The sequence below is a fragment of the Ambystoma mexicanum genome, chromosome 2p (assembly GCF_040938575.1).
Source record: "Ambystoma mexicanum isolate Mex_15411 chromosome 2p, UKY_AmexF1_1, whole genome shotgun sequence".
NCBI classification, from domain to species: Eukaryota; Metazoa; Chordata; class Amphibia; order Caudata; family Ambystomatidae; genus Ambystoma; species Ambystoma mexicanum.
In genome coordinates, this window is record NC_090923.1 from 543,721,779 (window position 1) to 543,745,171 (window position 23,393).

The 23,393-nt window shown below is 55.1% G+C and overlaps 1 protein-coding gene across 5 annotated transcripts in view; it reads left to right on the forward strand.

Moving 5' to 3' along the window:
- Positions 1 to 23,393, forward strand: part of LOC138566537 (calpain-1 catalytic subunit-like) — an 845,562-nt gene that overhangs the window by 308,416 nt on the left and 513,753 nt on the right. For 4 of the 5 annotated variants that reach the window (XR_011301953.1, XM_069643985.1, XM_069643987.1 and 1 more), the window contains 2 exons: positions 1,431 to 1,602; positions 6,248 to 6,319. Coding sequence is in view for 4 of the 5 variants with exons in the window: in XM_069643985.1 (XP_069500086.1) it covers positions 1,431 to 1,602; positions 6,248 to 6,319 (244 nt within the window). In the remaining variant the exon portion in view is untranslated. The remainder of the gene's footprint in view (positions 1 to 1,430; positions 1,603 to 6,247; positions 6,320 to 23,393) is intronic. The other variant, XM_069643986.1, reaches the window with a different exon arrangement.

Consider the following 23,393-nt stretch of genomic DNA (forward strand, 5'->3'; position numbering starts at 1 on the left):
GTTGGTCCTGGACAATACATTTAAAGTTCTTCCTTTGGTTTTCCCTCTGTCACCTTGGCTCCTCAAAGCTTTAAATATGCTTGCAGTTGTAAAACTACACAAATAATGATACTCATATAATGCTTCTGTCATTAGCATCAAAGTGGCTACCGTTTGCACCCCAGCTCATACATGCACGAACATTTTCCATAGCATATTTTTCATGTTAAAAAATATCAGTAGCTTTCTCTGTGTGGACTCTAGTTTGTGGAAAAATCTGGCGGTGCAACACAATAATTGTGCTTTGTCATTGGTTTCTTGGCAAAAAGCGGGCATTTGGAGGATTGGGCAGGTTGATGTTGGTCAGAACAAGCTTGATTTTGAATTCCTATGTTTGAAATATAAGCTAATGGCAGAAGAGATTCATCGTTATAATGCTAACATTCTATCGCCATTAAATGCTACAATGCACGCCTCACCTGTGATCCTGCACTTATCTAAAACCATGCCACTATCAGCTTACGCATTATACAAACTTAGAACGCCTCAAGAGTTTACACTAGCATCAGAGTTTACACTAGCATCACAATGTGGTAGAACTAATTGAAATGTAGATTTGTGCTGTTTGTTGTCAGACTTTGGAACCGCATTTGTGCAGGACCAGCTAAATATAAGGTTAATTTAGAACTACGATATACGCAGCAGAGGATTAACCACTACTTGTACTGGTCTCCGTGGAAGATGTGGTCATGCAAATTATGCTGTGTAGATGTTTGCCGGAACTGCAGAAGTGATGTTGGCACCACCCTCCATATGTTGTGGTTATGTAGGAAAAATCTATTGTTTTGGGATGGTGTTTTCCAGAGAATTGATTTGGACTTAGGCCTATATCTTCCAAGTAACCCGCTTGTTGGCGTATTGGGCTTACTTCCTTCTGATATTGTATTTTCCAGCGGTAAACCTTTCTGGGCATTATTGGTTGCCAAAAAACACATCCTGAAATTCTGTAAAAGTGATACTGCCCCTTGTGTTGATGATTGGCTGCTGAGTTTATCGCTTCTCTCCAAAAGGGAGAACGTGACTTTTCATGGTAAAGATCAACATCATAAATATTAAAACATCTGGGGAGTGTTTAATGACCTTTATGCTCAACTGTCTCCAAATGTGCCGTAAGGTTTACTTAATTTGACCCCACATTAACATTTGTGTGTTGTAGATGGATTTAGTTTCCCCCCTTTTTTTGCCCTCTTTTACGTTATGACTATGACGGCTGAGTTAAGTTTGTAACTGTTCTATACTGTGTACAAAGAAACTACTGTTCTATATTATTTGTTCATGTATCTTTAAAACAATAAAGAATATTTTGAAAAAAAGAAAATATATATTACAATAGATGTATGCGGCATCAGCCCATGGTTTTCACTCTCCTCCGAACGTGTTGTCTCTTGTAGGTTAAAAGGCGGCTATGGTGCTCTTCAGTTGGGTTATCCTAGTGAAGCCATGGAAGATATGACTGGTGGAGTGGCGGACGGCTGTCAGTTGAATGTCCTCCCTTCTGAGCTGTGGAGTTCTCTGTCCAGGCTTCTGGAGAAAGGAGCTCTAGTTTGCTGCAGTAACATAGTGGTGAGCTATTTCCTATTTGTTTACACATTGGCCTGCTCAATCGTAATAGTAGTACATCTTTCTCCCTTTTAGGTTTTCTGAAATATTAGTACAGCTGACAGTGCTGTGATACTGGCAAAAATGAACAATAAAACGTTTGAACACAAGCCTTTCGAGCACTTTAGAATAGTGCGGAAGGAGAGACATAGAGCGAAACTAGATGGAGCAGTCAAAGAGGTTGCACTCAAAACCATATAAAAGCGAAGGAGCCACCTTTTGCATACACGCTTTAATGGTGGGGATTACATAATCATATTGGGCCTCATTACGACCTTGGCGGAGGACCATGGCGCTATTAGCACCATGGTCCATGCCGCTAAGTTCCCAACTCCGCCATGGTGGATGGCGGACTTACCGCCCCATTCCGACCTTGGCGGGGCGGTAAGTCCCCAATCCCCATTTACCCTTCCCCATTCCCATTTTTGCCCCATAGGGCATAATGGGAGTGGGGAAGGCGTTAATTACGCCACCGTAAATTACGGTGGCGTAATTAACTCCATGGTCCCTTAGCGCCATGGATTTTAACACCTGCTAAAAGCAGGTGTTAAAAGCTCCATGGCGCTAAGGGACCTCGTACTCAGGCGGTAAGGGTCGGCGCTGTTTACGCTGCCGTAAACCCCTTACCGCCTGGGTCGTAATGAGGCCCATTATATTTAAGTTACCCAGCACCCAATGTGTAGGGTGTCATTACTCTGCAAAAGCATTGGAAATGCCAGTAATTTTTAACATGGGTCAGTAGAAATGAAAATAAGACCCCATTGTTTTCAAGACAATAGTAGCAATAGGTAGAGAAGTGCCAAGAACACCTCCATACTATGAATCTCCAATCCTAGGGCTCAAGATTTAACAGGAAATATGGCTACAATTTTTCAATGTAGACATTTGAAGCTGCATTTAACCTTTTTGCAGGAAAGTGGGCTTATTTGCTTTTCAGCGCATGGTGGGTCTTTGAACTGTGCATAGCAGAAGTTTACATGTATCGACCACATGAATGGCATACGTTATGTTACACACTTGCTTTGTACGCATAGCACACGCCGAAAAAGTGGGTCTTTTCAGCAGAACACTCTCATGAAGTGAATCCTCTTCAATTTCTCCACACAAATGAAAAACGGGCAGGGTAATACACCCTCACAGATGTTAAGTGTCGCAGCCAGATTTGGGCACTAAACCTGCTGTGCAAGTGCCAAGCTGCACTGCACTGATGATAAATGATTAAGATGAAACATGTCTGGCGTTTCCTATGGTCTTGTGGTTTTGGCTGGACTGTTCCTTTTGAGATGGGACCAAGCATGCTTTCCCATTCTGTAATAGTACAGCAGACTGGAAAACAATGTCATGTAAGACTCCCCAGAACAACTGACAAATGTTTGATTAATTCAAAGCTTATCTAGCTATTGCTCTTTAGACTATAGCACCATTGCCACGAGGAAGACTGAGTTCACCGTACTACGAGGAGGTAAAACTGTGCATTATATAATATAGTATTTCTTAATGGAATGCAGGACAATGGGGCTCTGTGCAGGCAAACATCTGGGTTACTCACTCAGGCAGCTCTCTCCCCTCTATCTGGAAATCAACATGGTGACCAGCTATCCCCATTAAATAAATCCACCTGTAAGGCATTGTGGTTTTGCTTCAAAGTGCTGAATTTCTTAGTTTTTTGTGACATCTGATGGGGCCTCTCTCATGTGGCTTCTGTTTCCCTATTTCATATCTGCCCCTTTCACTCTCCTGACTACCCTTAACCACACCCCTTATTAAATGTTGTGATGCAGGGCATTTTCAGTGGTTCAGTAATAGTATTGGGTTCTCTTAAATCTTGAGCGAGCCACCCCTACCACCTAATTTGCTAAGATTGCAGGAACCTGTTGATGTGGGGTATTCCGTTTCCTAGAACACCCCTCTGCCTGCTTTCCTTGAGAGTGACATCACTGGAATGATAGTTTTAAAAAAATGTAATGCTTAAACCATGCTTTTTAATCACTTCAAAAACTGAAACATAGTAAGTAACATTTGATGTATGTGAATGAGTTTTCCAGTCATCTGAATTACATTCTTGTAGAATGAACACAACCAGCACTAAGAATGTGTTTGTAATATGTCAAAACTTGCTGGAATCACTAAAAAATGTATATGTTCTGAAAGTGTGAATTGTGCGGATTTGATACATATTAGCAATATCGTTATAGCATGTATCTCCCAAAATGCATGTATGTTTGACATTGCTAATTGCAAACATATAAAGTGTTGCGTTTTCATTTTTCTTCAGATGCCAGTTAACATTCACTGTGCACAGGATCAGGTCTGTTTTTGGATATCACACAATTAGGTTCCATCTTAGAATAATGCAAGACATCCAAGCACTTTTGCACTCCTCCGTGCAAATGACCAAAATTCGGCAGCCGGGACCCACTTATACGTATGTCTACATGTAACGGCAGCCCTCTGCCAAATTACGGGCTCATACAAAATTAGCCCCTCTGTGATTTAGTCCAGCAATTCCTAATGATTAATGTAGCACATACAATTTGTTTTTAAATTAAATATTTTAGGTGCATATTGTTTGTGTACAAAAGTTATTCTGACCTCTAACTATGTAGAGGAATCAAAACATTATTTTGGGTCATACCTTACGCTGTACACTAAAGAAGAAGTAAGGCATACATTACTAAATTGAAAATCTTATCATAAACAGGCCCTTAAAACAAATGACTTCTCTCTCAATGGCTCAGGATACATGATAGCACCAAGATGTTTTGAAGACTTGGTTTAGGAGGCAAGAGCAATGAATGATAAACTAACCCAGAGCTACTACTTGGTGAAGTCCTTAAAGAATCTGAAGAATGCACCCAATTCAAACCAAAACCTGAGCCTCAATCAGCAGGGCAACTTTTGTCTTAGCACACAGTTTTAACTGCGTTAATCACAGAACTATCATTTAAAAATAAAGGACAATTATAATATGTAACAACATTATTAAGTCTGATATAATTTTGCACCGATACACTTTTTAAAAGTTACTGCACCTGTACATCTGATTATGTAATATATTAAATACATTGCTCTTTTGGTAAATTGTATGTAGAAGGAAAGTGAAGAACGGTTAAATAAACAATTATGGAATACAAATCAATAATTTGTCTAAACAACACAGGCTAAACATCGCAAAGAAGCTAGCGACTCAATAAAATGAACTGAAATTCATGTCAATTGATAAGGTATGCAAACGCCAAAGAGGGTGGGACAGAAAAATCACTAAAAAGAAAAGTACAATGGATCTACAGACTATTTTGTTTATGTTCCCATGGGATAAATGAAACACTTTGCTTTCCTTTTCTTTAATTGAATAGTGTGATCATATCTGGAGTGCCCCAATGTATTGTGGATGTTAATACGCTTTATTCTTGTTATAATTAGTACGACTTTGAGCTACACATTGTACTATCAATAATACTCTCCAAGATGCAAATCTGCAAGATGAAAAGAGCAAATAAAACAGCAGTGATTTGCAACCATTTTTCAGCAGCATGCACAGAAGTAATTACATTTTAAAGATATGTGAAATAGTACACGCAATAAAATTACATACTTCAGAACATCTTCAAGGCTCAAACATGAGCAATACAAGGGGCCTTATTACGAGGTCGGAAGTAGCCATGGAGCTATTAGCTCCATGGCTGCCTCCAAAACCCTAACGACTCCGCCCTGGTGAATGGAACAATTACCGCGCCATTCCGAGGTCGGAGGGACCGGTAATTCCCCATTCACCAGGGCCATTCCCCATTCCCATTTGAGCCCCCATAGGGCTCAATGGGAATGGGGAAGGCGCTAATAACGGCACCGCAAATTGGTACCGTTATTAGCTCTAGAGTCCCTTTGCGGGTCCCGTCCTTAACGCCTGCAAAAACCAGGCGTTAAGGATGGACCCGCAAAGGGAACTCGTAGTAGGGAGGTAAGGGATTACCGGCACCGGTACCCTTACCGGTGCCGGTAATCCCTTACCTCCCACCTCGTAATGAGACCCTTCGACACATTCTGTATTATATAGTAGAATTTACAAGATGTAAAGAGCAAACAGTGCAATCATGATTTACAAACATTGTTCAGCAGCAGGTGTGTAAGCCAACACATACTGAAATGAAAAGGAGCACAAGAAAGCACATAAGAGACTCCACATGCTTTGGGAATATACACAAGGAATGAAACAACCATGATGTTGGTACTTCTCCCATAAATTAATGCAATGGGGTTTACTGTTGTGCTTTCTGAGAGTAGGTTTTTTGGCCGATATGGCAATTATCTAAGGTTTTTGCCATGCATTTTATAAATGTTTTAACACCAAGCACAAGCCAGTAACAAAATCTGCGTAGCCTAACAGGTTTGTCACATTCTCCTAGCTTACCCACACTACTTGTATTCCAGGAACTGATGAGTCATTCATGCCATAAGCATGACCAGTGTACCCCAAATAATGGGTTTCCATGCACTGGCAACACCATAAAACAAAGCCAGGTTTTCTCGCTTCTGTGTTCAGAGCCAGGATTAAATTACTTTAAGTTTAGTATCGATGCCTTCTAAATTAAAAATATGATTCTATTTCCAGGGTGAATTGGATGAGAAAAATGAGCAAGGCATCCTAAGTAAGCATGCATATTCTGTGACTGGCATGAGTCAGGTGAGACAATCTTCAGAGACACATTTGTATAAGTGAATTACCTTTGGTGTACTTGCTGGGGCTGCAAGTGGTGATGTATCACACGTTTTATGAACATACCCGGTTTATCTTAACTAGTGGGATTGCAGGCCGTGGTGTACTTGAGTGTGAACTCCAAATCCATGGTATTCCAGCCAGGTCCCTTAACCTGTTCTGCCTACTAGTCTCCTCAAATATTTTTGGAGAGAACCTTAAATACTCTGAAATGGTAAAGAATCTGGGTGGTTCAGTGGAAACATCATGATGTTTTGGAAATGTATTTAGTTTTGCTCCTGATGATGATTGAAAAATGCATTTAGTATTGCTCTATGCGTATTGGGCTCTATAAGCTGAACGTGTATTCGCAATATGAATTGGATGTTGATTTATTGAATTGTTCATATGTTTTATCTATATGATTTGTTCAAACTGAAAATATTAGTAAAACAAGGGAGCATTGGCTCCCTTGTTTTATGTGTGTGGGCCCCATTCATGATGGTGCCAGCTCAAGGAACACGTGACTATTAGTAGGTGAGTCGTTTGATGGCTGATTAAATACTAACATTTACAATTAGCAGCTGAGATATAAAGGTTGCATCTCGCATAGTCTGCTCAAAGACCCATAAAATGCTTTTGAAATCTGCACCATCCAGCATGGCATGATCAATGTTAAATGACACCTTTTGAGTCCCAATTGGCCAGGGTGTAAAGGATTCATAACAGGATATTTAACGGAACAGTGTACCCCCCTAGCAATCTGTGTACTACACGGCCAAAAAGTTGAAGTGTAACATTATAAAACAGAATACAGGTAATCATTGTGAGATCATTTATAGGAAGGCATGTAGTCTACATCAAGATGAGAATATATAGCTGTACCGAAAGCCAGCACTAGATTACCAGTTGTACCAATGCAAACAGGCCATCAAATTCATGTAACCATGCTAATTATAACTGATGAAAAGAAGAGCTGATAGTATGAAGGCAATATGCCAATTTCCGGCAGATTAATCATTGTAGCTGCATTCATAATTACCATTTGCCTCTGGATCAACAGAAGCAGCTGCTATACTCAGTCCTTTTCTGCGTGTGAAAAAAACACTCATATGTATTACAAATAGCACTTGTCTTAACTGATGTGGCTGTCAGAAAATGCATACAGTATACAATATTTGCAAAAAGAATAACGCAACTAAAAGGAATATGTCAGAAAACATGCCAATAGGAGTTCATGTGCCAATAAGTAATTCAAAGGTCAGGAGAACATGCCTCTCATGATAAGGAGGATAACTAAGTCCGAAAACCTGCACAAGAGAGTATTAGAATCAGAATTCCTTGTTCCTCCGCTACCCATCAACATTATATTGTCCTGTGAACAGAGCTGTGACAACACTTACTCAAAACGAGCCTTGCAGCTAAGATGCATGTACATCATCCCTTTCTGCTCCATAAAAACAAAACAGGAAAATGTGCCCAACAAAAATGCAAAACAATGAACATAAAGGAGTCTACCACCTGCTTCTACCCACAGAGCTTGCCGTATATTTTCTAATCAGTGAGCAGCATAGCTGTTGCATAGAAAGGAACTGTAATAATATTACTGCCCAATCACAAGAGGTATTTTAAAGGCAAAGAACATCTTTCAAGAAGCATAATGTATCCATATTGGCAAAGCTAATAACTTTTTTACTCCCTTAAAAATTATTTGATTCCAAGTAGGGAGTAAAATGTTCTCTGAGCTCTGTTTGTAACCCTGACATAGGAAGTGAAAGGACAGGGCACATAATACAGCCCACTCTTCCTTACCACATCCTCGACAACATTTAACAAGAACCTTACTTAGGGTTCTCATGGGGCCCTGTTGAAGAAAATCACTTATATTTTCAGTGTATGTTAATAGCAGCAATGCTTGGAGGTACAACAGATTGAGTATCTTCATCTGCAATTGACTGTTCCCGGTTAAACAAGATGTATGCGAATGCTATAGGCATTAAATACAGAACACATGATTATATTGGAAAGTCCTCAACATCTGGGCACAGAAAGAAACAGAAGGTGCAGTTTCCTCAACGGTTACTAGAGTTGCCTTTCCTTTAACAGACAAACACATTTCCTTCACTGTACTATACTGCTGCAACGCCCAATTTACAGGGTAATTCATAGAATTTCGCAGAAAAGTGTCGCAAGCGGCTGGCGCAGAGTGTCCGCGTGCGATTGTCTGCGCCAGGCACGTGCGCTAAAACCGATTTCCGCGCACAGCGTATTCATGGATTTTAGGCTCCCAAACCAGCCGTGGCGCAGAGTATCGCAGCGACCCTGCAGCAGCGCCAGTAACGCCCCCAAGAACGCCCTCGCGCAAGGAAAAGCCATCAAAATCGCTAAATCATCGCAAAGGGCTGCGCTAACCCTGGACCAGTTTACAGGGCTGCCAAACAAGGAACGCAAAGCGGGTAACGTGCATATCAGGGGTAGGCGTGAAGTAATACACGCGATTAGGCAGGGTACGTGTATTACAGGGGTACGCGGGAAGTTTAACACGCGATTGGCCAGGGTACGTGTATTACAGGGGTAGGCGTGAAGTTTTACACGCGATTAGCCAGGGCACGTGTATCACAGGGGTACGCGGGAATGATCACACGGGATTTGGCTGGGTACGGGTATTACAGGGGTACACGGGAAGTTTTACACGCGATTTGGCTGTGTACGTGTATTACAGGGGTGCGTGGGAATCATCACACGCGATTTGGCTGGGTACGTGTATTACAGGGGTGCGTGGGAATCATCACACGCGATTTGGCTGGGTACGTGTATTACAGGGGTGCGTGGGAATAATCACACGCGATTTGGCTGGGTACGTGTATTACAGGGGTGCGTGGGAAGTCACACACGCGATTAGGCTGGGTGGGTCCTCACAGGTGTTCCCTGTACACCCTCCACGGCCCCTGCAGGCAGCCTACAAAACAGGGGACTACCCTGCACACCTGCTCATGTCCCCCTGCACCCCCACCCCCCAGCAGTGCAGGGGCAGCCTCCACCAGGCCCCCACTCATGTCCCCAATCACCCCCACCCCCCAGCAGTGCAGGGGCACCCACTACCAGGCCCCCACCCATGTCTCCCACCACCCCCACCCCCCAGCAGTGCAGGGGCAGCCTCCACCAGGCCCCCACTCATATCTCCCACCACCCCCACCCCCCTCGCCACCAGGGGCAGCCTCCACAAGGCCCCCACCCATGTCTCTCACCACCCCCACCCCCCCGCCACCAGGGGCAGCCTCCACCAGGCCCCCACCCATGTCTCCCACCACCCCCACCCCCCAGCAGTGCAGGGGCACCCACTACCAGGCCCCCACCCATGTCTCCCACCACCCCCACCCCCCCGCCACCAGGGGCAGCCTCCACCAGGCCCCCACTCATGTCCCCTATCACACCCACCCCCCAGCAGTGCAGGGGCACCCTCCACCAGGCCCCCACCCATGTCTCCCACCACCCCACCCCCCCGCCACCAGGGGCAGCCTCCACCAGGCCCCCACCCATGTCTCTCACCGCCCCCACCCTCCCGCCACCAGGGGCAGCCTCCACCAGGCCCCCACTCATGTCCCCAATCACCCCCAGCCCCCAGCAGTGCAGGGGCAGCCTCCACCAGGCCCCCACTCATGTCCCCAATCACCCCCAGCAGTGCAGGGGCACCCTCCACCAGGCCCCCACCCATGTCTCCCACCACCCCCACCCTCCCGCCACCAGGGGTACCCTCCACCAGGCCCCCACCCATGTCTCCCACCACCCCCACCCCCCAGCAGTGCAGGGGCACCCACTACCAGGCCCCCACCCATGTCTCCCACCACCCCCACCCCCCGGCAGTGCAGGGGCAGCCTCCACCAGGCCCCCACTCATGTCCCCAATCACCCCCACCCCCCAGCAGTGCAGGGGCAGCCTCCACCAGGCCCCCACTCATGTCCCCAATCACCCCCACCCCCCAGCAGTGCAGGGGCACCCTCCACCAGGCCCCCACCCATGTCTCCCACCACCCCCACCCCCCAGCAGTGCAGGGGCACCCACTACCAGGCCCCCACCCATGTCTCCCACCACCCCCACCCCCCAGCAGTGCAGGGGCAGCCTCCACCAGGCCCCCACTCATGTCTCCCACCACCCCCACCCCCCCGCCACCAGGGGCAGCCTCCACCAGGCCCCCACCCATGTCTCCCACCACCCCCACCCTCCCGCCACCAGGGGCAGCCTCCACCAGGCCCCCACCAATGTCTCCCACCACTCCCACCCTCCCGCCACCAGGGGCAGCCTCCACCAGGCCCCCACTCATGTCCCCAATCACCCTCACCCCCCAGCAGTGCAGGGGCAGCCTCCACCAGGCCCCCACCCATGTCTCCCACCACCCCCACCCCCCAGCAGTGCAGGGGCAGCCTCCACCAGGCCCCCACCCATGTCTCCCACCACCCCCACCCCCCCACCACCAGGGGCAGCCTCCACCAGGCCCCCACCCATGTCTCCCACGGCCCCCACCCGCCAGTCAATAGGGGCTGCCTCGACTACAAGGCCCCCACTCATGTCCCCAATCACCCCCACCCCCCAGCAGTGCAGGGGCAGCCTCCACCAGGCCCCCACCCATGTCTCCCCCCACCCCCAACCCCCAGCACTGTGGGGAATCTGCCAGCAGGCCCCCACCCATGTCCAACCCATGTCTCCCACCACCCCCACCCCCCAGCAGTGCAGGGGCAGCCTCCACCAGGCCCCCACTCATGTCCCCAATCACCCCCACCCCCCAGCAGTGCAGGGGCAGCCTCCACCAGGCCCCCACTCATGTCCCCAATCACCCCCACCCCCCAGCAGTGCAGGGGCACCCTCCACCAGGCCCCCACCCATGTCTCCAACCACCCCCACCCTCCCGCCACCAGGGGTACCCTCCACCAGGCCCCACCCATGTCTCCCACCACCCCCAACCCCCAGCAGTGCAGGGGCACCCACTACCAGGCCCCCACCCATGTCTCCCACCACCCCCACCCCCCAGCAGTGCAGGGGCAGCCTCCACCAGGCCCCCACTCATGTCTCCCACCACCCCCACGCCCCCCCGCCACCAGGGGCAGCCTCCACCAGGCCCCCACCCATGTCTCCCACCACCCCCACCCCCCAGCAGTGCAGGGGCACCCACTACCAGGCCCCCACCCATGTCTCTCACCACCCCCACCCTCCCGCCACCAGAGGCAGCCTCCACCAGGCCCCCACCCATGTCTCCCACCACCCCCACCCCCCCACCACCAGGGGCAGCCTCCACCAGGCCCCCACCCATGTCTCCCACCACCCCCACCCTCCCGCCACCAGGGGCAGCCTCCACCAGGCCCCCACTCATGTCCCCAATCACCCCCACCCCCCAGCAGTGCAGGGGCAGCCTCCACCAGGCCCCCACCCATGTCTCCCACCACCCCCAACCCCCAGCACTGTGGGGAACCTGCCAGCAGGCCCCCACCCATGTCCAACCCATGTCTCCCACCACCCCCACCCCCCAGCAGTGCAGGGGCAGCCTCCACCAGGCGCCCACTCATGTCCCCAATCACCCCCACCCCCCAGCAGTGCAGGGGCAGCCTCCACCAGGCCCCCACTCATGTCCCCAATCACCCCCACCCCCCAGCAGTGCAGGGGCACCCTCCACCAGGCCCCCACCCATGTCTCCCACCACCCCCACCCTCCCGCCACCAGGGGTACCCTCCACCAGGCCCCCACCCATGTCTCCCACCACCCCCACCCCCAGCAGTGCAGGGGCACCCACTACCAGGCCCCCACCCATGTCTCCCACCACCCCCACCCCCCAGCAGTGCAGGGGCAGCCTCCACCAGGCCCCCACTCATGTCCCCAATCACCCCCACCCCCCAGCAGTGCAGGGGCAGCCTCCACCAGGCCCCCACTCATGTCCCCAATCACCCCCACCCCCCAGCAGTGCAGGGGCACCCTCCACCAGGCCCCCACCCATGTCTCCCACCACCCCCACCCCCCAGCAGTGCAGGGGCACCCACTACCAGGCCCCCACCCATGTCTCCCACCACCCCCACCCCCCAGCAGTGCAGGGGCAGCCTCCACCAGGCCCCCACTCATGTCTCCCACCACCCCCACCCCCCCGCCACCAGGGGCAGCCTCCACCAGGCCCCCACCCATGTCTCCCACCACCCCCACCCTCCCGCCACCAGGGGCAGCCTCCACCAGGCCCCCACCCATGTCTCCCACCACCCCCACCCTCCCGCCACCAGGGGCAGCCTCCACCAGGCCCCCACTCATGTCCCCAATCACCCCCACCCCCCAGCAGTGCAGGGGCAGCCTCCACCAGGCCCCCACCCATATCTCCCACCACCCCCACCCCCCAGCAGTGCAGGGGCAGCCTCCACCAGGCCCCCACCCATGTCTCCCACCACCCCCACCCCCCCACCACCAGGGGCAGCCTCCACCAGGCCCCCACCCATGTCTCCCACCACCCCCACCCTCCCGCCACCAGGGGCAGCCTCCACCAGGCCCCCACTCATGTCCCCAATCACCCCCACCCCCCAGCAGTGCAGGGGCAGCCTCCACCAGGCCCCCACCCATGTCTCCCACCACCCCCAACCCCCAGCACTGTGGGGAACCTGCCAGCAGCCCCCACCCATGTCCAACCCATGTCTCCCACCACCCCCACCCCCCAGCAGTGCAGGGGCAGCCTCCACCAGGCCCCCACTCATGTCCCCAATCACCCCCACCCCCCAGCAGTGCAGGGGCAGCCTCCACCAGGCCCCCACTCATGTCCCCAATCACCCCCACCCCCCAGCAGTGCAGGGGCACCCTCCACCAGGCCCCCACCCATGTCTCCCACCACCCCCACCCTCCCGCCACCAGGGGTACCCTCCACCAGGCCCCCACCCATGTCTCCCACCACCCCCACCCCCAGCAGTGCAGGGGCACCCACTACCAGGCCCCCACCCATGTCTCCCACCACCCCCACCCCACAGCAGTGCAGGGGCAGCCTCCACCAGGCCCCCACTCATGTCTCCCACCACCCCCACCCCCCGCCACCAGGGGCAGCCTCCACCAGGCCCCCACCCATGTCTCCCACCACCCCCACCCCCCCGCCACCAGGGGCAGCCTCCACCAGGCCCCCACCCATGTCTCCCACCACCCCCACCCCCCAGCAGTGCAGGGGCACCCACTACCAGGCCCCCACCCATGTCTCCCACCACCCCCACCCTCCCGCCACCAGGGGCAGCCTCCACCAGGCCCCCACTCATGTCCCCTATCACCCCCACCCCCCAGCAGTGCAGGGGCACCCTCCACCAGGCCCCCACCCATGTCTCCCACCACCCCCACCCCCCCGCCACCAGGGGCAGCCTCCACCAGGCCCCCACCCATGTCTCCCACCACCCCCATCCTCCCGCCACCAGGGGCAGCCTCCACCAGGCCCCCACTCATGTCCCCAATCACCCCCACCCCCCAGCAGTGCAGGGGCAGCCTCCACCAGGCCCCCACCCATGTCTCCCACCACCCCCACCCCCCAGCAGTGCAGGGGCAGCCTCCACCAGGCCCTCACCCATGTCTCCCACCATCCCCACCCCCCCACCACCAGGGGCAGCCTCCACCAGGCCCCCACCCATGTCTCCCACCACCCCCACCCTCCCGCCACCAGGGGCAGCCTCCACCAGGCCCCCACTCATGTCCCCAATCACCCCCACCCCCCAGCAGTGCAGGGGCAGCCTCCCCCAGGCCCCCACCCATGTCTCCCACCACCCCCAACCCCCAGCACTGTGGGGAACCTGCCAGCAGGCCCCCACCCATGTCCAACCCATGTCTCCCACCACCCCCACTCTCCAGCAGTGAAGGGGCAGCCTCCACCAAGCCCCCACTCATGTCCCCAATCACCCCCACCCCCCAGCAGTGCAGGGGCAGCCTCCACCAGGCCCCCACTCATGTCCCCAATCACCCCCACCCCCCAGCAGTGCAGGGGCACCCTCCACCAGGCCCCCACCCATGTCTCCCACCACCCCCACCCTCCCGCCACCAGGGGTACCCTCCACCAGGCCCCCACCCATGTCTCCCACCACCCCCACCCCCCAGCAGTGCAGGGGCACCCACTACCAGGCCCCCACCCATGTCTCCCACCACCCCCACCCCCCAGCAGTGCAGGGGCAGCCTCCACCAGGCCCCCACTCATGTCCCCAATCACCCCCACCCCCCAGCAGTGCAGGGGCAGTCTCCACCAGGCCCCCACTCATGTCCCCAATCACCCCAACCCCCCAGCAGTGCAGGGGCACCCTCCACCAGGCCCCCACCCATGTCTCCCACCACCCCCACCCCCCAGCAGTGCAGGGGCACCCACTACCAGGCCCCCACCCATGTCTCCCACCACCCCCACCCCCCAGCAGTGCAGGGGCAGCCTCCACCAGGCCCCCACTCATGTCTCCCACCACCCCCACCCCCCCCCGCCACCAGGGGCAGCCTCCACCAGGCCCCCACCCATGTCTCCCACCACCCCCACCCTCCCGCCACCAGGGGCAGCCTCCACCAGGCCCCCACCCATGTCTCCCACCACCCCCACCCTCCCGCCACCAGGGGCAGCCTCCACCAGGCCCCCACTCATGTCCCCAATCACCCCCACCCCCCAGCAGTGCAGGGGCAGCCTCCACCAGGCCCCCACCCATGTCTCCCACCACCCCCACCCCCCAGCAGTGCAGGGGCAGCCTCCACCAGGCCCCCACCCATGTCTCCCACCACCCCCACCCCCCCACCACCAGGGGCAGCCTCCACCAGGCCCCCACCCATGTCTCCCACCACCCCCACCCTCCCGCCACCAGGGGCAGCCTCCACCAGGCCCCCACTCATGTCCCCAATCACCCCCACCCCCCAGCAGTGCAGGGGCAGCCTCCACCAGGCCCCCACCCATGTCTCCCACCACCCCCAACCCCCAGCACTGTGGGGAACCTGCCAGCAGGCCCCCACCCATGTCCAACCCATGTCTCCCACCACCCCCACCCCCCAGCAGTGCAGGGGCAGCCTCCACCAGGCCCCCACTCATGTCCCCAATCACCCCCACCCCCCAGCAGTGCAGGGGCAGCCTCCACCAGGCCCCCACTCATGTCCCCAATCACCCCCACCCCCCAGCAGTGCAGGGGCACCCTCCACCAGGCCCCCACCCATGTCTCCCACCACCCCCACCCTCCCGCCACCAGGGGTACCCTCCACCAGGCCCCCACCCATGTCTCCCACCACCCCCACCCCCCAGCAGTGCAGGGGCACCCACTACCAGGCCCCCACCCATGTCTCCCACCACCCCCACCCCCCAGCAGTGCAGGGGCAGCCTCCACCAGGCCCCCACTCATGTCTCCCACCACCCCCACCCCCCCCGCCACCAGGGGCAGCCTCCACCAGGCCCCCACCCATGTCTCCCACCACCCCCACCCCCCCGCCACCAGGGGCAGCCTCCACCAGGCCCCCACCCATGTCTCCCACCACCCCCACCCCCCAGCAGTGCAGGGGCACCCACTACCAGGCCCCCACCCATGTCTCCCACCACCCCCACCCTCCCGCCACCAGGGGCAGCCTCCACCAGGCCCCCACTCATGTCCCCTATCACCCCCACCCCCCAGCAGTGCAGGGGCACCCTCCACCAGGCCCCCACCCATGTCTCCCACCACCCCCACCCCCCCGCCACCAGGGGCAGCCTCCACCAGGCCCCCACCCATGTCTCCCACCACCCCCACCCTCCCGCCACCAGGGGCAGCCTCCACCAGGCCCCCACTCATGTCCCCAATCACCCCCACCCCCCAGCAGTGCAGGGGCAGCCTCCACCAGGCCCCCACCCATGTCTCCCACCACCCCCAACCCCCAGCAGTGCAGGGGCAGCCTCCACCAGGCCCCCACCCATGTCTCCCACCACCCCCACCACCAGGGGCAGCCTCCACCAGGCCCCCACCCATGTCTCCCACCACCCCCACCCTCCCGCCACCAGGGGCAGCCTCCACCAGGCCCCCACTCATGTCCCCAATCACCCCCACCCCCCAGCAGTGCAGGGGCAGCCTCCACCAGGCCCCCACCCATGTCTCCCACCACCCCCAACCCCCAGTACTGTGGGGAACCTGCCAGCAGGCCCCCACCCATGTCCAACCCATGTCTCCCACCACCCCCACCCCCCAGCAGTGCAGGGGCAGCCTCCACCAGGCCCCCACTCATGTCCCCAATCACCCCCACCCCCCAGCAGTGCAGGGGCAGCCTCCACCAGGCCCCCACTCATGTCCCCAATCACCCCCACCCCCCAGCAGTGCAGGGGCACCCTCCACCAGGCCCCCACCCATGTCTCCCACCACCCCCACCCCCCCGCCACCAGGGGCAGCCTCCACCAGGCCCCCACCCATGTCTCCCACCACCCCCACCCTCCCGCCACCAGGGGCAGCCTCCACCAGGCCCCCACTCATGTCCCCAATCACCCCCACCCCCCAGCAGTGCAGGGGCAGCCTCCACCAGGCCCCCACTCATGTCCCCAATCACCCCCACCCCCCAGCAGTGCAGGGGCAGCCTCCACCAGGCCCCCACCCATGTCTCCCACCACCCCCAACCCCCAGCAGTGCAGGGGCAGCCTCCACCAGGCCCCCACCCATGTCTCCCACCACCCCCACACCCCACCACCAGGGGCAGCCTCCACCAGGCCCCCACCCATGTCTCCCACCACCCCCACCCTCCCGCCACCAGGGGCAGCCTCCACCAGGCCCCCACCCATGTCTCCCACCACCCCCACCCTCCCGCCACCAGGGGCAGCCTCCACCAGGCCCCCACTCATGTCCCCAATCACCCCCACCCCCCAGCAGTGCAGGGGCACCCTCCACCAGGCCCCCACCCATGTCTCCCACCACCCCCACCCATCAGCACTGTGGGGCACGTGGCCAGCAGGCAGTCAGGCAGCCGCAGATGGCAGGTGGGAGCGTGCTCAGGGCTCTGGGGGGCAGTAATTTGGCCTCCTGTCCAGGAGCGTGGTCTTTCGTGTGTGAACGCGTGGACAGCCTGATAGGGAGTGATTCTGCACGTGAAAATCCCACACGTCAGCGTGTGAATCGAGGAAAGGCCCTTAGCGCGTAAACCCGTCACCAGCATATGCGCGCCTATAGTCACCTGCACGTGCAGGAAAATGTTGCGTGACACGTCCCAGTGTCAAAGCGTGTGATTGGTGAAAATGGATCTACACGCAGAAGTGACAAAGCGTGTGATTGGCGAAAATGGATCTACACGCAGAAGTGACAAAGCATGTGATTGGAGAAAATGGATCTACACGCAGAAGTGACAAAGCGTGTGATTGGTGAAAATGGATCTACACGCAGGAGTGACAAAGCGTGTGATTGGTGAACGTACACGCCGCGTAAGTGACGCTGTACGTGTGGGCCTGTATATAAGGTACGTGTAGAACACCATTTCCTTGTACGTGCTTTTCGTGGAGAGCGAGTGGGTGAATTCTGTACTTCTTGTCGTTTCACACGCGATTTACTTCACGGCGTTTCCAGTTCGTACTCCCTGTTACCTCTGACAGCTTTTTCTCTTTTTTCTCTTGTACTGGTTTACCTGGGCCTGTTCCCTCAAACAGTGTCCCCTTCTACTGTTGTCCTGTCTTCTCAGACAGCGTACACATCTTCTTTTGGCGGGGGTATTGCCAACCAAACGCGCTCATTTTTCACGCTCTTTTACCTGGCAGACGGTGAGTCACGCACGTATCTAACTTCTGTGCTTGCCCCGTGTGTAGCCTACCCCTTCAGAGGTCATTCTAGGCTGCGTGTGACACGCATACGTTCATTCTTGTGTTACTGGGTGCCACAGCGTAGTGCAGGTTTTTATTTCTGCACACGTGGTCTAGGAGGGGTTGCATGCACGTCATCTCCCTTTTTTGGGCCTCCTGTGCGTTGCGTGACCCGTCATCTTTCCCCAGGGGTTACAATCAGCCGTGCTAGAGCACTAGGGTACAATTACCATCTGGTACCCAACCCCTTTGACCCCCAATTGCCCAGGACAATTGTCTACAGCCACTCCCATACGCACATTAATATCAGTGCCATGGCTGGGAGGCGAGGATTCCGTAAGGGTGGCAAAGGTGGAAGAGCCACAAGTGGTGGCCGTGGTGGATCCGGTAGGGGACGTGGTCGTAACTTGCAGGGTGAGCCTGTCCCCACATGTGTGGAGGACCAGTCAAGGGCACCCATCATCCCCCCCCTCCCCCCCTCCCCCCCTCCCGTTGAGGCTGAAGTGGCTGACACCATCCATGCTCAGCCCTTGTTGGACCAGCCCATTGTGGCACCAGACCTGGCTGACTCCATGGCTGACTTCCAGGTCAGCAGGGCTACGACACGTGCGCTGGTGCACGTTGATGCTATCATGCCACGTGGATCTGGGGCAGCAAGGTCATCTGCTGCCCCAAGTAGGCAGGGCGGAGAGGCTGCAGGGGCAGCTGCGGCTCCATCCACCCCAGCTCTCACACACCCAGCCAGGACAGTGTCCGTCCTAGTCCATTCTGCTGACATTCCCCATGACACCATTACACTTGAGCCAATGCCTGCACCAACTCCCATGCTGAGTGTGCAATCCCACACACCTGATACAGAGCCCACCAGGCGCAGGACACTCAGGATCACCACCACCTTCCAAGCGGAAGAGGAAGAGTGCTCGTCCGGCACAGGCTGATGCCCCAGACACGGCTACACAGTCCGGTCCGTCGAGGAAGCCCAGCTTCACGGATGACGAACTGAATGCACTTGTCCAGTATGTGTCCGGACATGATAACGAGATGATAACGAGATGGTCATTGTTGCAGGATCCAAGACCACACCTGCACAACGCCAGGCACACTGGCAGACCGTTGCGGACATCGTAAGTGCCCTTGGAATCGTGAGGCGCACAGCCAATGATTGCTACAAGCGCTGGAATGACCTAAAGCGCAGGGCAAAGAAGAAGCTGGCCTCAAGTCATGCCGCAACTCTAGTGACTGGAGGTGGGTCTCCAGTAGAAGACATGGAACTCACTCCACATGAGTCAGTCGCTGGGACCTACGTCACGGAGGAACAGATCCAAGGCGTGGGAGATCTGCCTGATTACGAGGCATTGTCCGGTGAGTGCACATGCATGTGTGTGTCATCCATGTGCATGGTGTGTGTGTGAGGGCATCTGTTTGTGTGCCAGGTGAGAGTGTGTGCGCCTGAGTCGAATGGGTCAGCCATGTGCTTCATGCAATACATCCTGCGCAGCTGCATTTTGCCATTGCAGTATCCCTTCTGCCAACAGTAGACATCTAGGCCAACAGCACCCAAGTTGGCCTTGAAGTGTCACCTTGCCACAACATTGTTGCTTATTTTCCTATGTTCAATCAGACAGATTGTATGCATTCCACCACTTATACTAGGCATTCCTCAGTCCTCTAGTCACATGTATGGCATGGCCATGGTAAAGTGGAGTTACTTTGTTACCTGGATATCATATGTTCACACATGTCCCTGTGCAATTGGACCATATTGGACTGCCAGCTCCAGGTGATAAAGCAGACCTGTTTGAATTAGAAAAGCTATTGCATGTGGGAACTGGACAGAATGAATAAGTGCTGCCCTCCTCTCCATCTACACTCAATAGCAATGGCACATGCCATCTGTGTGATGGCATGTGTGTGTCACCTGGCAATCACAGGGCAATGTGTGATGCCACTGCCAGGCAGCATGCATGAAATGTGTTCAACTTCCATCTTTGTGTAATGAGTGTGTGCCATTTGCCTGCCCTTCATACGCAGTGAGGGTGCATGCATGGGAGGGTCTTAGTCATGTGGGACATGTGTCAATCAAGTACTGGTTCTCTTGCTTCTCAGCCCTCATTGTGTGCCATGGTGCTAATGCGGGTTTCCATTTCTTTGTCATTATGTCATTGCAGGGGAAGACGCACCTGATACTGCTGGGGATGTGGAGATGGTGCAGACCCAGGAGGGTTCCGAGGGCCGACCAACCACCAGTGAGGGACGTGGTGTGCTGGTGGGTGAAAACCCACAAGTGCTGCAGGTCGTGCTCTCAAGGGGTGTCTCTGGCTGCACCTCCCCCGAGCTGTACTCAGCTGTTGACTCGGATGATGAGACCTACGTGCCGTCGCAGGTGAGTGTTCCAGGGAGGGAATCTGTTCTGTCCCACCCACCTGCACCAGGGTCAGAACCCTCAATGGGGATGTCAGTGTTGGCAGCTAGGCCTTTGGTGGTTACGGATGCAGGGTCACACTCCGCGACATCTGATCCTGTTCCTGGGCCAGCAGATCAGAGGGGGAATGCAGTCCTGCAGCCTCAGGCAGTGCCGGCACAGCAAGGCGCAGTCCGCCTTGCCCCAGACAGGTGTGGTGCCCGCCGACGTGGTGGCCGTACGCCACCTGGCAATACCGCATGGGAGCAATCCATTTACGGTATGGCTACCCAACAGGCAGCATCATCCGAGATGATGGCTCAGGCCATGGATAGGGTGGCCACTTCCATTGTCCCCCCTGAAAGGCTGATGGAGCGACTAGAGCAGGCAACCGACTCCATCTGCCAGTCACACAGGGAGGACATGTTGGCGTCCAACAGGGACAGGCGGGCGGCACTGGCGACTCTGCAGGAGGCCATCTCCATAGAGTCCCAGGGCCACAGGGAAGCCCTGAGGCAGGAGCTACATCAACTCAGGACGACTCTTGTTGAGCTAGAGGCTTCAACACACCAAAGGACAAACAGCAGCTGGAGCGTCTCACCCGTACGCTCTCAGCTGAGATGCAAGCAACGAGGGCGGAGGTCCGGGCATCCCGTGAGTTGTTGCATGGGGACCTCCGCACACTCATCCTCCAGAACGAGACCTACCACACCCGCATGCTTGCAGCCATGGAGGAACAGAGTAGGGCCTTGCGTGGGCTGCCTCCCATAGTGCAACCACCTCCGGATGCAGCTGCACAGGGTGACAATAGCGACAGCAGTGATACTCCCACAATAGGGTAGCCGTGTGGGCCATGAGCCCATGGAGGTGTTTTTTTTTCCCAGGATCCACACAGGTGGTTTCTGGTGTGCACCCTGACCTCGGACCTCCTGGGTGGCCTCCCCAACCCCCCCGGGCCCTTTAATGGCCATTTTTTTTTTTTAAATTTTTTTTTTTAATTTTTATTTTTATATTTTTCCCAAATTTTTTTGGGACAATTTGTTGGCTTCCGTGGTTCCTGTGGGCATACGCTGCATTGTGGCTGGGCACATGCAGGCTTGTCATGTATTAGGTTCAGATGCCTGGGTTTGAGTCACACACACCCCTCCTGCTTCCCGTTTCCATGGGCTTGCAAAGGGTGTGCCCAAGTGACATTGAAGTACATGGTGACATTGGACTCCCACTACATGTGTGGGTAGTCTAGTCAATACTGTGTATACATTCCTAGTGCATATTGCTGTTGTGTTGTACACTGCATGTTGCATTGATGTGTAACTCATCATCTGTGTCTGCCTCCCAATTTGCAGGTCCCTTCCTCATGTCTACACAAGGCCCTCTAGTCTGGAGATGGGGTCCTTGTTGGCAGCAGTGCACCTACAACTCTACATGGCACCAACACTGTTCAGTTGGAAGTGGTGGGAGTGCAGGCATATCCAGGTGGTGAGACAACTGATCTATTACATTACTGAAGTCATCTTAATGGTAGTACGTGCTCAAGTTTGTTGTTTGTCCTGCATTACAGTGAGCATTTCAGGTGTAGGAAGTTTCAATTGGGGACACTGTACATCGCAACACTTGTCATGTTGTGGGGATTACTTTGTTTACCTGCACATAGCATGACATGGCACGGTGTGTTGTGTGGCGGTGCTGGGGATGGGTTGGGTGACATGGCACTGTCCTCTTGTTGCATTTAGCCAGTGGGTATTCATTTTGGCTGCTTGAATGTGTTTCTTCACAAAACTGCATTGGTGTTGTGTGTGGGTAGGGATGCACACATTGTAACACTTCCAGGTGAACAATCTCAGGCTGATATGCTTTTCACGGTTGAATCTCCAGACATCCAGGATCAGTGTCAGGTTGAGTCATCATTGATTGTCATATGGAATGTGCCAGGCCAGTGTGCACTCCACAGGGGAGTGTATACTATGTGAAGTAATTAGCCACTAGCTGTGTACGGGTTGCCTCCCCTCGTGCCCTTTCCCCTCCCATGCGCAGCGGCTGTGCATGTGGTTGGGGATGTGGGGCCACCACCATGTCCACGGGCAGGCCCCGGCGTGTTGCAACGTTGTGCAGGACACATGCTGCCACTATGATCCTGCACACTACTGGGGGAGCGTATAACAGCTGCCCGCCAGAACGGTCAAGGGAGCGAAAGCGTGACTTTAGCACTCCGAATGTGCGCTCCACTATGCCCCGGGTTGTAATGTGGGCTGTGTTATATCTTACCTCGGGTGGCGTGGTGGGGTTCCGAATTGGCGTCATCATGTGGGGGCTGAGAGGGTAGGCACTGTCCCCTGTGGAGGTGGTGATTGGTATCATTGGTGGGGTTGTGACCTTGCTCAGTATCCAACATGCATGCATGTGCAGTGGCATACATACTCACCAAGAAGCCATGTATCGCCATGCCGCCCAGCATCTATGTCCCGGCATAGGGTGGACATTCGGTAAATGAAGCTGTCGTGGGTGGACCCAGGATAGTTGGCATATACTGAGGTGATGATTCCCTTGGCATTACATACTACCTGCACGTTGATGGAATGCCAGTGCTTGCGGTTCCTATAGATGTGCTCAGATGCCCTGGGGGGACGTAGAGCCACATGGGTGCAGTCGATGGCACCTAGCACTTTGGGGAATCGTGCCACACCGTAAAAATCCAGGGCGGCAGCATGCCTTTCAGCAGGTGTTCTGGGCAGGTATATGTGCCTGCGGACTGATGGGCGTGCAGTGATGATGTCCAAGACCTGGTGTAGGCAGCGTGACTGGGTGGCCTGTGACACCCCACCCACTATGGCACTTGTCCGCTGAAATGATCCAGTGGCTAAGAAGTGCAGTACATTGAGGACCTTCTCCAGGGGGCTGAGTGCTTGGGAGCACAG